This window comes from Choloepus didactylus, chromosome 22 (assembly GCF_015220235.1).
Source record: "Choloepus didactylus isolate mChoDid1 chromosome 22, mChoDid1.pri, whole genome shotgun sequence".
NCBI lineage: Eukaryota > Metazoa > Chordata > Mammalia > Pilosa > Megalonychidae > Choloepus > Choloepus didactylus.
In genome coordinates, this window is record NC_051328.1 from 22,861,304 (window position 1) to 22,873,170 (window position 11,867).

Here is an 11,867-nt window from a genome sequence, read left to right on the forward strand (position 1 = left end):
GCCTGCCTACTCTAGGAAGATCCTGACTCCTTAGCACCTGTTGTACCAGAAGACCAGGTCCACGTGGGGAGTGGGACAGACAAGAATACACACGAGGATAGAGCCTGGTATCTTTATTGGATTGAGATGGGGAGGCTTGTCACGGGCTCAGTTGTAGGCTATCACTTGGTTGATCCAGGTGCTGAACTTGCTAACCTGAGTGTACATGGCCAGTGTATATACGTCACAGTTGGAAGTGCCCCAGGAGACAATACCATGAGCACCCATGTGGTTCCCTTCTGGCAGACTAGGGGGCCTCCAGAGTCACCCTGAGAGGGCAGGAAGGGGAGAAGTCAGTATGGGGTGTGTGTCTCAGGACTGTGCAGAGGACCGGGCGCTGGCACACACCTGGCATGAGGAGGCACCTGAACCACCTGCGCAGATCATGGAGTCAGTGATGCCTGAGCCCCAGTACTGCTGGCACTGACTCACAGTGACCAGGGGCAGAGCCACCTGCTGCAGGCGGGCTGGTGTCACATTGCCTGTGAGCCAGAAGGGGTGGTCATGCTGGCCTGGGTGACCTGTCCCTACCCCACTGCTTCCCCCGGGATTTTTGGCCCACGTGCCTACCCACACCACTGAGGCGGCCCCAGCCGGTGGTGGCACATGTGAGGCCTGCTGGCAGCGCCTCGTTAGGGGCAGCCAGGCAAACTGGTGAAATGTGTGCTGTTTACTGGGCCGGTGAGGCCAGCTTCAGAAGCGTCAGGTCGTTATTGAAGGTGACAGGGTTCCAGTAAGGGTGCGTGATGGCCTGTGGGGTAAGGAAGGGGCCTGGTAGACCTGGGGTGGGCACAGGTGCCCAGGGTTGATGAGTACTGAATGGGCTAGAGCAGGGCATGCCCTCAGTTCCTGGTCCCCAGAGCCCTGCTGCCTACCTTCCTTCCCATCTTTGCAGGCTAGGCACTTACCCATGAGATGGACAGAACTTGCACGGGCTCGGCACTGGATAATTGGTCATACTGGCCCAGGATGACAAAGTGGCAGCCAGGGCTACAGCAAGAGCGGGGCTGGGGTAGTTGTGGGGAGGGCAGGAGAACAGGAGAGGGGCTGGGTGGTGGGGAGCAGGGCAGGTGGAGCGGAAGCACTCACCTGACATTGCAATGGGCAGCAGTGACCACCCACCATGGGCTGATGAGGGAACCGCCACAGAAGTGGAAGCCGGTGCTGTCCTGGGGTCAGGGATCGGAAGTAGGAGTGGGCTCAGGCTACACGTAGGCATGAGGTGCCTGGGGCCCTGCCCCTCCCCCAAGGCACATGTACCTGCAGGGATACCTGCCAGAGCCAGGAGCCCAGCACTGAGTTCTCCCCGTTGACAATCCTTTTTGTAAAGCTCAGGGCCGGTTTGATGGCAGGAACACCGCAACCTGGCCATTGGGCTGGTGAGGACCTGCGGCCCACGCCTCAGCCCACTTCTCCCCACTCTTTGCTTTCCCTGAAACCCCCGGGCTCTGCACCCCTGAGCGGTCCAAATTGAGGGGTTTCATCACTGCCCCTTCTTACCCTGAGTGCCTTCTGTGCCCCCATATCTGCCTCAGTTATCCGAGCCCCCAGGTCATGCCCATTCTACATCTTTCTCTAACCTACCCCATCATTCTCCAACTCCATCTCTTCCTCCAGTCCCGGCCACTTCCTCCCTGACCCCTGGGGATAGTCTCCTCCCTGGGCTCTCCCACCCTCTCCAAGCAACTAGATAACTTCTAAACTACATGTCCAACGTTCATGTCTCAGCTTCCTGAACCTTCCTTGGTGCCCAGGCCCTCAGCCTGGCCCGAGCTCCTGTCCCATTTGTGAGACTGGCGCCTGCTCATCTCTTGTCCCCTCCTAGCCCCTGCAGGCCCATTCCTGCTTCTCTGCTCTGGCCCATCCTTTTCTCCTTACCTGGTGCACTCCTGTCCCCTCTGTCCACCTGCTCCCCTCCCAGCCAGCCTGCTGGCTCCTTCCGTGGGCCCCTGGGCTGGTGCTGTGAGCTGGGTCACCCCCAGGGCTGTTGAGGCCCACTCACCCCAGGAGGAGCTGAGGAGGACCAGGCTAAGAGTCAGTCTGAGTAGCAACATTGTGGCAGGTGTGCAGTTGAGACAGGCTTGGCTATTTATGAGACTTCTCCTCCTTGGGTCAAACTCACGGGCCTGAAGCTAGGCCGACTGTGCGTGCTCAGCCCCCTCCCACTCTCCAGTCAGAAAAAGGGTGCCTTTAGGCCAAGGTTCCCCAACCCAGAGGCACAGGGAAGCCTGGGCTTATCAGACAGGACCCAGGTGTGAGGCTCTCACCCTCTCCACCCCCTGAGGCCTGGTCTCTGATTGGCTCCCTGAACCACCTCCCATCCCAAGTTTTGAGTACTGGGGACCAGGGCCAGATGGTTAAATTGGATTTATAGTGGCAGCCTGGTGGCTGGGCTCAGGGAAAGGGTCTCTCAGGGCTTCCAGGTAGACTCTCAGAGAAGCCTGCTCAGCACTCAGTGGGTGTTCCTGACTGGAGGAGGGCATGTCCAGCGTGTGGCCAGCTCTGCTGTGGAGGGCCAGGGCCATGTAGCTGGAAGGGAGGTTCGGGCAAGTTGCAAATCATCTCAGTGATTCCACCCTGTGAAACTGGAGAGGTTTGTTCAGAAATCATGGCTCGCCCACCAACACATGGTGGGGCTGGACCCAAACCCTCATCTCTCTGACTCTGAAGTCCACACCTTGGTGAGATGATGCTTGCAAGGGGCCTGGCACACAGAGGAGCATGGAGTGAGCCCTCAGTGACTTGTAGTCCCTGGACTGGGGTCACGGGTGGAAGGGTGACTTCCAACAAATCCCTGACAGCCTCCAGGCTTCAGGACGCCTATGAACAATCCCCTGGCATCTAAAGCCTGTCCGCTTTTGAGCTCCAGGATGAGGATGCCCCTGAGTGGAAAGTTGCAATGGGTGAGTTGTAGGGCCTTGTTCCAGGAGTGTCTGAAGGCTTTGATGATTAAAGAACACATCAATTAAAAAAATAAAAGAATAAATAAAGGATGAGTTAATGGATGGATAGAGTGATGGATGTGTATAGGCAGATAAGTGATAAAGCAAATGTAACAAAATAGTAATTGTAAAATCTGTGGTAAGCATACGGGTGTTCAATGTACAATTCTTCCAACTTCTCTGTTGAGAAGTTTTCATAATAAAATGTGGGGGGGGGGAGCACAAGCAGAGGTCCAGGGGTTGTCCAGCTTGGAGTGGAATCAGAGGGGGGCAAACTGTCCCTCATAGTTCTGAGGCCCCAGTGGAGCTCAGCCATTCCCTCTGAAGACAGGATTCTCTGCCAGTCCCCCATACCCGGACCTGGCACTCAGTGGGAACAAAGCAAGGCTTGTTGGTACATGAATCACCTCTCCCCAAATGAGCCCCGTGGCCCCCGTCACCTCTTAGCCAGGGATCAAACTCCCTGCTCCTCACAGCCCCAGCACGTGTAGACAAGCCCAGCTTCCTCTCAGCAGCTCATGTGTGCCTGGGGACCTGAGGGGTGTCTCAGGTTGGGGTGTTGCAGGTGTGTGGAGTGCTCTGTGAGAACTTCACTGTGGAGTCCAGGAGCAGCTCCTCTATCAGCACTTTAGCCCTCAGTGGTGCCCACAGTCAGCCTGCCTGAGGGGTGTAACCTTTGTCCTGGGCCACTGAGAAGTCAGGGAAAGGGTCTAAGAGGGGGCAGTCCGTGGGGCCTTTTGGGTTTTACAACAGTCCTCATTAGACTAGAGTGACAGTAAGGGAGGTGAGTAGTAGAGGGAGCCTCTGTGGTAGGGAGAGTCAGAAGGGAAGTTTTGGGAAAGACAGGACACATGAGCCTGCGATGCTTGCCAGGTTGAAGTTCTGGAGGGTGGAATGCCTGGGGTGAGGGAGAAGGGCACCTCTTAGACCAGGCCCTGGAGCAGTGGGAAGGAGTGGCTCCCGCAGGAAGACCCTGGCCACAGAGCCACGCTGGCTGCCCACCCTCCTCCACCTAAGAACGACACAGCCATCTGTTTAGGGGTTTGTATTTTCTGAGTTTACTCCCCCTTGTTCCAAGCTCCAAGCCTCAGCCTACTTCACTCCACCTCCATGGCCTGCACAGTTTCTTCCAGCAGTTCCAGGTTCAGCGGCATCACCGTCTTGGTCAGGACAGCTGTGGTGCCAGGGGTAAAGCGGTACCGGCCCAGCCTGGAGGGAGTGGGGATGGCCTCTCAACATGGACCCATCATATGGCTCTGTTCTATCTTTACAACCCCCCTCTCTTCCTGCTCTCCGCACCCCATCCTCCCCTGCGGTCCCCTACATCCACGGCTCCCACCTTTTCACGGGCTCTGTAGGTGAGCTCAGCGTCCGCAACAGCTTGGCACCCATGCTTGTGATCACACATGCATCCACATTGCCTCCAGAACCCAGGTCACCCAGGATCCCTGCAGTGATGGCTTCTACCAGCAGCTCCTGCGCCACCTCCAGCTGTTGCCATTTATGTGTGAGGCCTGATGGACCCTTTTGGGGTTATCCTCAGGCCACAGCCTGGGGACTGTGATAATCTGCAGCCCAGACTACCATTAATGAGCACCTAACCACCTCTCTACACTCTCCTGCCACCTCAACTGTAATCTCCCTCCCCTATGTCTCCGCCTCCCTCTCTCCAGAGACTCTGGGTCTCCTCCTCCCACTGCCCCCTCTCTCCAAAAACTCCTCAGAGTCATCTACACTCGCAGTTCCCCTTCCACTGGCCTGAACCTCTCAGCCAATCTGGTCTTGGTCTACAACCAGCAGCTCACCTTGCTTCTTTCCCTGGGATTTATCCATCTCTGAGTCGATATATGTCACCACTTCTCCACCCCAAACAAAATCCAGACTCCAGGCCTCCAGACGGAACCCACCAGCGTTCCCTTCTCCCTCTGCTCCAAACAGTCCTCTCTGATCTTCAAATCCTCCGGGTTGTCCAGGCTTTGATGGGACACTTTCCCCACTCCCCCATACTCTGCTTGCCCCTCAGTCTCCACTCAGATGTCACCTCCTCCAAGAAGCCTTCCTCGACCTCCAGGCCGGGCCAACGTCCGTCTGCTCTCCCAGCTCACGGGAGCACTTCCCACCACTAACCAAGTAGTGGGGTGGGGGGTGGGGGGGGAGGGGAGGGCAGGGGCCGCTCACCGTTACATTCGGCTGGAACCGGTCCTCCAGCACTGCCAGGGCGGCGTCCTGGCCAGAGCCTGCAGGCGGGAGGGGCATTTGAGATCAGCCGCGGCCCCCTCGTCGGGGACAGGAGCAAACAAGGGTCGCAGGGCGGGGTTCGTGGGGAAGGGGCGGAAGCGCTCACCCAGGGCCGTGAAGGGCAGACGGCTGTAGGAGCCATGGGGATGCACGCTGTAGAGCTGTGGTCCTGTCACGTCCACACCACCCACGATCAGCGACGCGCCCACATGGCCCCGGTACCTGCCAGAGGAGTGGGTAATTGTCAGCTTCGAGTCTCAAGGCCTAGGCCCCGCCCCCATAACCGCCCCTGGGTCGGAGTCCCGCCCTTACCCGGAATCTCGCGACCCTTAACTGCCACTTTCCTTCCTGTTGCCCAGTTCCTTTTCTGCCGGCCTCTTCCGGTCTTGCGGACCTCGCAGTCCCGCCCCTTCCATCCCACTTCCTCTTAGCCCCACCCCCCCAATACCGGAAGAGCGTTTGGCGCAGAACGCGGGTGACCGTGGCCACGCGAGGCTCGCGGCCCGTGGACAGCGCGTGCAGCTCCATGTTGGACGCAGCCATTCGCGTGGTTATCTCGGCGTCGGCGGCTACTCCAGCCCCACAGCAGCTGAGGGCGATAGGAGGCTCGCTGTGGGTGGGGCTAGGATATGCGGGACAGGGCAAGGGCTTGAAGGGCGGTTCTTGCATGGGGGAACGGGGCTGCAAGGCGTCCTCACTAGATTTTGGGGGCGATGAAGTGGATCTTCTCGCAGTTCTTGTCTGCCACTATCGACTCGTTAGTGGCCCGTGTATCCGCGCCCAAGATGACCCCATCCTGCGGAGGTTGAGGAATCGCTGGCTCTGCCCGCTCGCCCCTTCGGCCGCCCCTTCAGCCCCCCCAGCATCCCCAGCTCGCGCCTCTCACTCGGAACACGAGGCCCGCGATCGTAGTCCCGGTCTTGCGTGCATGAGGGACCCGGAGTCCTGGGAGGACGTGTTCCAAGGATTCGTTTCTGGAAAGGGAGGGTGGTGGCCCAGGTTCTGGTTCTTCCGAGACCCACGTTGCAGCCCGCCAGGCCCGTCCCGATCTCCCTTACCTCCTGGGGTAAGCCGGAGAACCCGAGTAGTCCCCAACACACGCCCCATCACCATTCCCGGGAGAACAAGTCCTGCAGCTCCCATTCCTCCAAAACACTCAAGGCGAAGATGGGCAGCTCGAGACCAGCACTCTTGCCCTTCCCCCCTCACCTCTGGCAGTTCTCGAAGGAAAAGCCTCCACGAGGCTCCAGCGCTGGCCTCAGCATTTCGAGACGGGCAGCGTAGAGCAGGGGTCGATGGGTCAGACAAGAGGGGCTAGCGGCTGTGGAGCGAGAACGACCTCCGGCTTTAGTCTCCGGCTCCACCTCCGACGCTTCCTGCTTTCGCTTTCACCTGCCCTCGGAGGCCAATGGCACTTTTCTGCATCTTTTCTTTCGCTTTCACCTTTTCTAGGCCTAGACAGCTTGGGAAGGGAGTTGGAGGAACGACCCTGCCTGGCCCTCAGTTCTCCCTGGGTCCTCTGAGCAGAGGGACAGACCTCTGTCCCTCTGGCCTGGCCGTTGAACTGCTGGGCCGAGTTCGGCCCCTCCTCCCCCTTCTGCTTCTTCCTACTCTGCCTCCCCTAAGCCCAACTCTAACCTTAATTCCCAACACTAAGGCTGTCAGACCATTCGTCAGGTCTCAGTCTGCATCTGGCCTACCAACAGCACCAGCCAGGGCTGACTTCTTTTGTCCTTTGTTACCCTTTCCCTCCCAGCTCCTGCCTCTCCTGGTTGCCTTGCCTCCTCCCCCAGGCTCAAATCTGGGCCTCCCATCTTTCCTTTCCCTTTGGGGGTGGGAGTGGGGGGTGGTGCGCAGGCACCATGGCCATCTGTCTGGTGGCCTGGAGGCATGTGGCTTTATCCATGGCCACACTGTGTTATTTTACTTCCCAAATGACCCCTTACCTGTCCACCTCTTTCCCCTTGCTCTCCTGCCTCGGTCTCAGTTAGCATCCTCTCCCATCTGGATACTGCACTTTTCCCCACACTTGCCCTGGCCCCTGTCAAGCCACACTACCCTGCCGAGAGTGGTATTTTGCTAGAGTGGAGGTCTGACCCCATACTCCTTCTCTACTAAAAACCCTTGAGCAAAAAGGGCCAGGAGATGGACGGGACCTTCTAGTAACAGTGATGCAAGATGGCAGCCACTAGGGGTGTGGGCAATTTTTGAGAACCAAACATACAACTTTAAAGTAGAATGTGGACCTAAGTGCTCAGTAGCACCCCTATTGTATGATTTGTAACAAAAATTAATAGGGAGTAATAGTTCGAATGGAGTGGTGGAATCAAGAGCCTATCAATGCTAGCAAAATGGCAGAATTCATGTGGCATCAAAGTTGTCCTGCAAGAGATTCAATGCCTAATGATGTCTAAGCAGAATATGAAGCTCCCTCAGCTGTATGAGGCACAGTGTTATGTTACAGCAATTAATAAAAAGAAAAACCATAGGCCTCCCCCCACCTCCATTTGATTTAAGCCACTTTCATTTTCTACCATAGTAAATTTTCTGGATATGTCCTTGTGGGCCTCAAAGTACTGGAAAGGAAGCTCTCATTCCAAGCCAACTTAAGATACTGTGAATGATACTAATTTTTTGCAATATGTAACTCGTGCTTTAAAAGAATTCCCTTCAGCAGCCGTGCAGTACTTTAGGTTCAGGCAGCATCTTTGCAGTGGCCCACATTACCCTGCTCATCCCTGACCTCAGGGCAGGCCCCACCTCCTCTGGAAGCCTTCTCTGACCCTCAAGGCTCAGGCAGTTCCTGCTGCTGCCTCTTGTTGCTCCCTGAACGTTTCTCTCAGACCACTGGGCTGAAGTGATCTGATTAACAGCATTGCTCTCCCAGATGGTAAATGCTTGTGCGTCTGTCATCCACCTAGCAGCAGTTGGTGCCCGGCAGGTGCTCCAAAATCCCTGTCTAGAGGCGGAGTCTTGCCTGCTCTTTTTGGGTGCTGGCACGCACAGCTGAGACCATCTTCTCCCTGCACCCCTGGCTCCATAAATGGGCCCCCATCCCACAGCTGTGTGTGCAGATGGTAGGCTGCCTAGATGGTGCAAACAGGAGAGTGGGCATCTCAGCGTGCCCTGTTCAATCCCAGGCTTTAGGAAAGCCTGTCCTGCCCATGCTTCAGAAAGCGTCTGGCCCAGGGGGACCCTAGTGCCTGTCCCTCAAGCCACAGGATACACTTTAGGGCTTACAGCAGCAAAGAAATGTCTTTATTCAGGGGGTAGAGGCTCTGGGCTAGCAGTTGGAGTTGTGGGGGCACCATGGCGGTAGGCACCCAGCAGGATGGCATTGATGTGCTCCAGCGTCTGGTTGCTGAAGACCATGTTGAGGTGCTGTATGCCCCTCAGGGGCAGCACGTGCACAGGTTGCAGCTGGCGGCCCTGCCAGTGGACACAGAGCTCGGTGCTGCGCGTGGCCACCGTGTTATCACCATCCTCATAGAGCATGGCCACGGGGTCTGTGTAGGGGAAGCCGTGGTCATAGATGTAGGTGCGGGGCGTGGGCAGGCCCACACCGTACAGACAGTATACTTCCACACCAGGTGCCGGCAGCCCTGCCAGCAGGTCACGTGACTGTAGCCACATGTACCAGCCGTCCTCAAAATGCAGGTCCGCAAAGAAGCGCTGGAAGTCACGGCCTGTGTAGTTGAAGCTGGGAGTGGAAATGAACACGTGGTCCTCAGGCCACGCCAGTTGGGAGGGAAACATCCAGGGAGAGGTGGTGGTTATGCGCTGCTCCTCTTTCAGCTTGATGCTGGACATGATCGGGATGCCCTGGTTGTCACCTGTGGGCACAGAGCAAGGTGGGCTGGGAAGCCAGGCCTGGCCACCCCCTAGCCCACTCCCTTCCCTCAGCCCAATCCAGACATTGACTCGGCCACAGACCACAAAATGCCTGGAATTCAGTGGGTGCAAGACGTGTGCTTAGACAATTGGAAGTCCCGTGATCCCTCAGTGAGGCAAGGTATGAGGCCACAAAAGGAGGGCAGGGAGGGGTGTCCTGAAGATGATGTGTATGTGGATGGGATGCTGGTGCTGGCTGTCCTTCCCAGGGCAAGTGTCCTTCAGCCTCTGTGGCCTGTGCGGGGTAGAGGTCAGGGTTGAGTGCTGGGGTGGATGAAATGAGAGCCCCTCTGGGTTTGACATTTTCTGGTATGGTTATCTGGTAAGTGTGTTTCCCCACCAGGCTGTGAGCTCCCGGGGGAAGACTGAGTCTGGCTTGCCCAGCCCTCACTGGGTGTGCAACAGGTGGCAGCTACGTCAGTGCTGGGTCCTTGGTGTCACTCCTCAGGCAAGGACAGGGGGAGCTCCGAGGGTCTGTCTCACCCTGACTTTGGTAGCTCTGTCCTCAGTAGGGCAAGTCCCTGGGCAAAAGGACTCCTGGAGATGGAAGACAGCTGAAAGCCAGGTGGGCCTGGGGCCACAGGGAAAAGGTCTCTGGGGTTTACTTCCTCTGTGTTTGCTTCCCCTTTGTCATCTCTCAAACTCTGGCAGGAGCCCTCTAGTTGTCCAGGCCAGGCTCACAGTTTTGGGGGAGAGTGGAGGGGGCAGGGTGTGGCAATGACAAGCGGCTGTACCCCAGGGGAGGGAGGCAGTCACCCCAGGGCCAGCCTGAAATGGCCCCGTGAGCAGAAGCTGGAGTGAGGGCGGGCCCCGGCTTCCTCCCCCAGCACTGCTTCCATCTCCCCCAGGACTGTGGGTGACCAGGGGCCTTCTCACCTGAGGCCAGAACCAACATGGGCTTGATGGAGCCCCCCCAGGGGGCTCCAAGAGAGATGAAGCCATCTATGAAGCGGTCCTTCCAGGACTGGGGCTGGCGCAGCAGGAAGTGGAGCAGGTGCAGGCAGCCAAGGCTGTGGCCGATGAGGAAGACGGGCCTCCTGTAAGCAGCGTGCATCTCCTCCACCAGAGCGGCCAGCTTGCGGTAGTACTCCTCCTGCTGACCTGCAATGGGGTGGGGGGCGTGGTCAGGGCAGTCAGGGTTGGGGCCCCCCACTCCCCTGTGAGCCCTCCACCCACAGAGACTCACTGGGCTCCAGCCGCCAGTCATAGGGGGCGGCCCGCACGGTCTCATCCCGCACGTACCCGTTGTTGACCAGATTCTGCACCAGCGTGTGCATGTAACCTGTGGGGAGGCAGCAGCTTTGGGAGCTCTGGCCCTGGCTCCCGAGGGCCAGCCCTGCCAGCCCATTGCAGCCTGGAGCCTTCTGCCCTTCCCCGCCCCGTACACACACCTGCCAGCTTGTTGTTGTCCAGATACTCAACAGAGTAGGTCTTGCCAAAGCCAGGGACACGGATCTGCACCCCAGGGGCATTGGACACGCGCCCAGAGCTGCGGTTGTAGACAACCCTGGGGGCAGTGGGACATTCAGCAGGCCAGCAGCCAACGGGCAGGCCGTGGGGGCTGGGGCAGAGGGGACGGCCTGCACCTGGTGTTATCGATCCAGCAGTTCACCCCAAGGGGTAGGAACATGTTGAGGTCCAGCCAGATGGTGAAGAAGTCCTCTGTCTTGCGGTAGCACATCCAGTTCACCACGTCCGGTTTGTCTAGCTTGGCTTCTAGCTGATTCCCGAGGCAGCCGGGCACTGCAGGCACCAGCCCTCACTCTGGGCACCTTGGATCCTGCCAGAGCCCCCCACCCCAGTCTCACCCCCGGGCACTGCAGCCCCCAGCCTACCCGTCTTGGTCTCCCTCGGCCTCCACCCCCCGGCTAGGGACAGTGAACCTCTCTTTCTGAACAGCTCTCCCCTTATTCCCCTAGCAGCCCGAAGCTCAGGTTCCCTCGGGTAGAGAGGGTGCAGGGGCCAAGGCCAATGACTCCTGCCCTCACCAAGCAAACACCCAGCCTGGCTCTCCATTATTGCTCAAGTCCAAGGTGAGAACAAAGTGGTATCAGAAGTGGAAGCTGAGCCTGGGGGTAGGGGTTGGGGCTTGATTGGCCCCTCCTGCTCCCCTGCCCTGGGGTGGGCATCTCGTCCTTGATGAGGTGGGGGTCGAGGAAGGTTTGGGGGGCTGGGCTGCAGCTGATCACAGCTTGTGGCGAACACCCTGGCCAAGCCCTGAGGCACCCCCACCCCCACCGCCCAGTAGGGCTCAGAGACCAGGGCGGTGTGGTGGGGGAAGGGACGCATTCCTCTACAGGCCCAGCCTTTGGCCCCTCGGGGTACTGAGGCAGGTGTCAGGGCTACAGAGGCAGACGCAGATGGACCTTGGCTGGGTCTGTCCCTGGGGGCCCAGAGTCCCCAAGGTCAGGGGCCTAGCGGGGGCTTACCGAGGATGACAGGCCGTGTGCGGTTACTGAGCTCAGCCTTGGGCGTGGAGTGCGGGGGGAAGAGCACATTGAGGAGCCAGAAGGGGGCGGCGGGGGGGAGCAGCAGCCCCAGCAGCAGCAGCCGCCACGGCCACGGGGAGCTGGGCGGCCCCATTCCAGCCCCAGCGCCTGCGGCCCGCTGCCGCAGTCCTGGGCTCCCCGAGCCGGCGGGCGGATGGGAGGAGTCTGAGGCCGGAGGGAGGGGCCGCCTGGCCAATGGGGGCGGCCAGAGGTGGCCGGAAGGGGGCACAGCCTCAGGGAGCCGGGTCTGGGCCTGGGTTCAGTTCCG

The 11,867-nt window shown here is 58.8% G+C and overlaps 3 protein-coding genes across 5 annotated transcripts; all 3 read right to left on the reverse strand.

Annotated features, from left to right (window-relative positions):
- Nucleotides 1-45: 45 nt before the first annotated feature.
- Nucleotides 46-3,188, reverse strand: CTRL (chymotrypsin like). The gene is given in 8 exon segments (XM_037815560.1): nucleotides 46-257; nucleotides 260-308; nucleotides 388-521; nucleotides 610-790; nucleotides 948-1,029; nucleotides 1,129-1,208; nucleotides 1,300-1,403; nucleotides 2,042-3,188. Coding segments are annotated over 8 exon segments (792 nt in total). The 5' UTR covers nucleotides 2,094-3,188; the 3' UTR covers nucleotides 46-147.
- An 823-nt stretch (nucleotides 3,189-4,011) lies between these two features.
- Nucleotides 4,012-6,784, reverse strand: PSMB10 (proteasome 20S subunit beta 10). 2 transcript variants are annotated; one of them, XM_037815566.1, is made up of 8 exons: nucleotides 6,429-6,783; nucleotides 6,106-6,193; nucleotides 5,918-6,015; nucleotides 5,668-5,808; nucleotides 5,326-5,441; nucleotides 5,160-5,218; nucleotides 4,321-4,472; nucleotides 4,012-4,190 (listed from the first exon to the last, which is right to left on the reverse strand). In XM_037815566.1, exons 1-8 carry the CDS (start codon nucleotides 6,482-6,484, stop codon nucleotides 4,079-4,081), a joined length of 822 nt encoding a protein of 273 aa, XP_037671494.1. In that variant the 5' UTR covers nucleotides 6,485-6,783; the 3' UTR covers nucleotides 4,012-4,078. The 2 variants fall into 2 exon arrangements, with proteins under 2 accessions (XP_037671494.1, XP_037671495.1); XM_037815567.1 differs by lacking the exon at nucleotides 4,321-4,472 and having other exon boundaries at nucleotides 6,429-6,784.
- Nucleotides 6,785-8,447: 1,663 nt separating this feature from the next.
- LCAT (lecithin-cholesterol acyltransferase) lies at nucleotides 8,448-11,832 on the reverse strand. 2 transcript variants are annotated; one of them, XM_037815564.1, is made up of 6 exons: nucleotides 11,540-11,832; nucleotides 10,697-10,853; nucleotides 10,502-10,617; nucleotides 10,297-10,392; nucleotides 9,987-10,211; nucleotides 8,448-9,052 (listed from the first exon to the last, which is right to left on the reverse strand). In XM_037815564.1, the coding sequence occupies exons 1-6, from the start codon at nucleotides 11,691-11,693 to the stop codon at nucleotides 8,478-8,480; spliced, it is 1,323 nt and encodes a 440-aa protein (XP_037671492.1). In that variant the 5' UTR covers nucleotides 11,694-11,832; the 3' UTR covers nucleotides 8,448-8,477. The 2 variants fall into 2 exon arrangements, with proteins under 2 accessions (XP_037671492.1, XP_037671493.1); XM_037815565.1 differs by having other exon boundaries at nucleotides 10,697-10,890; nucleotides 11,540-11,634.
- Nucleotides 11,833-11,867: the final 35 nt, after the last annotated feature.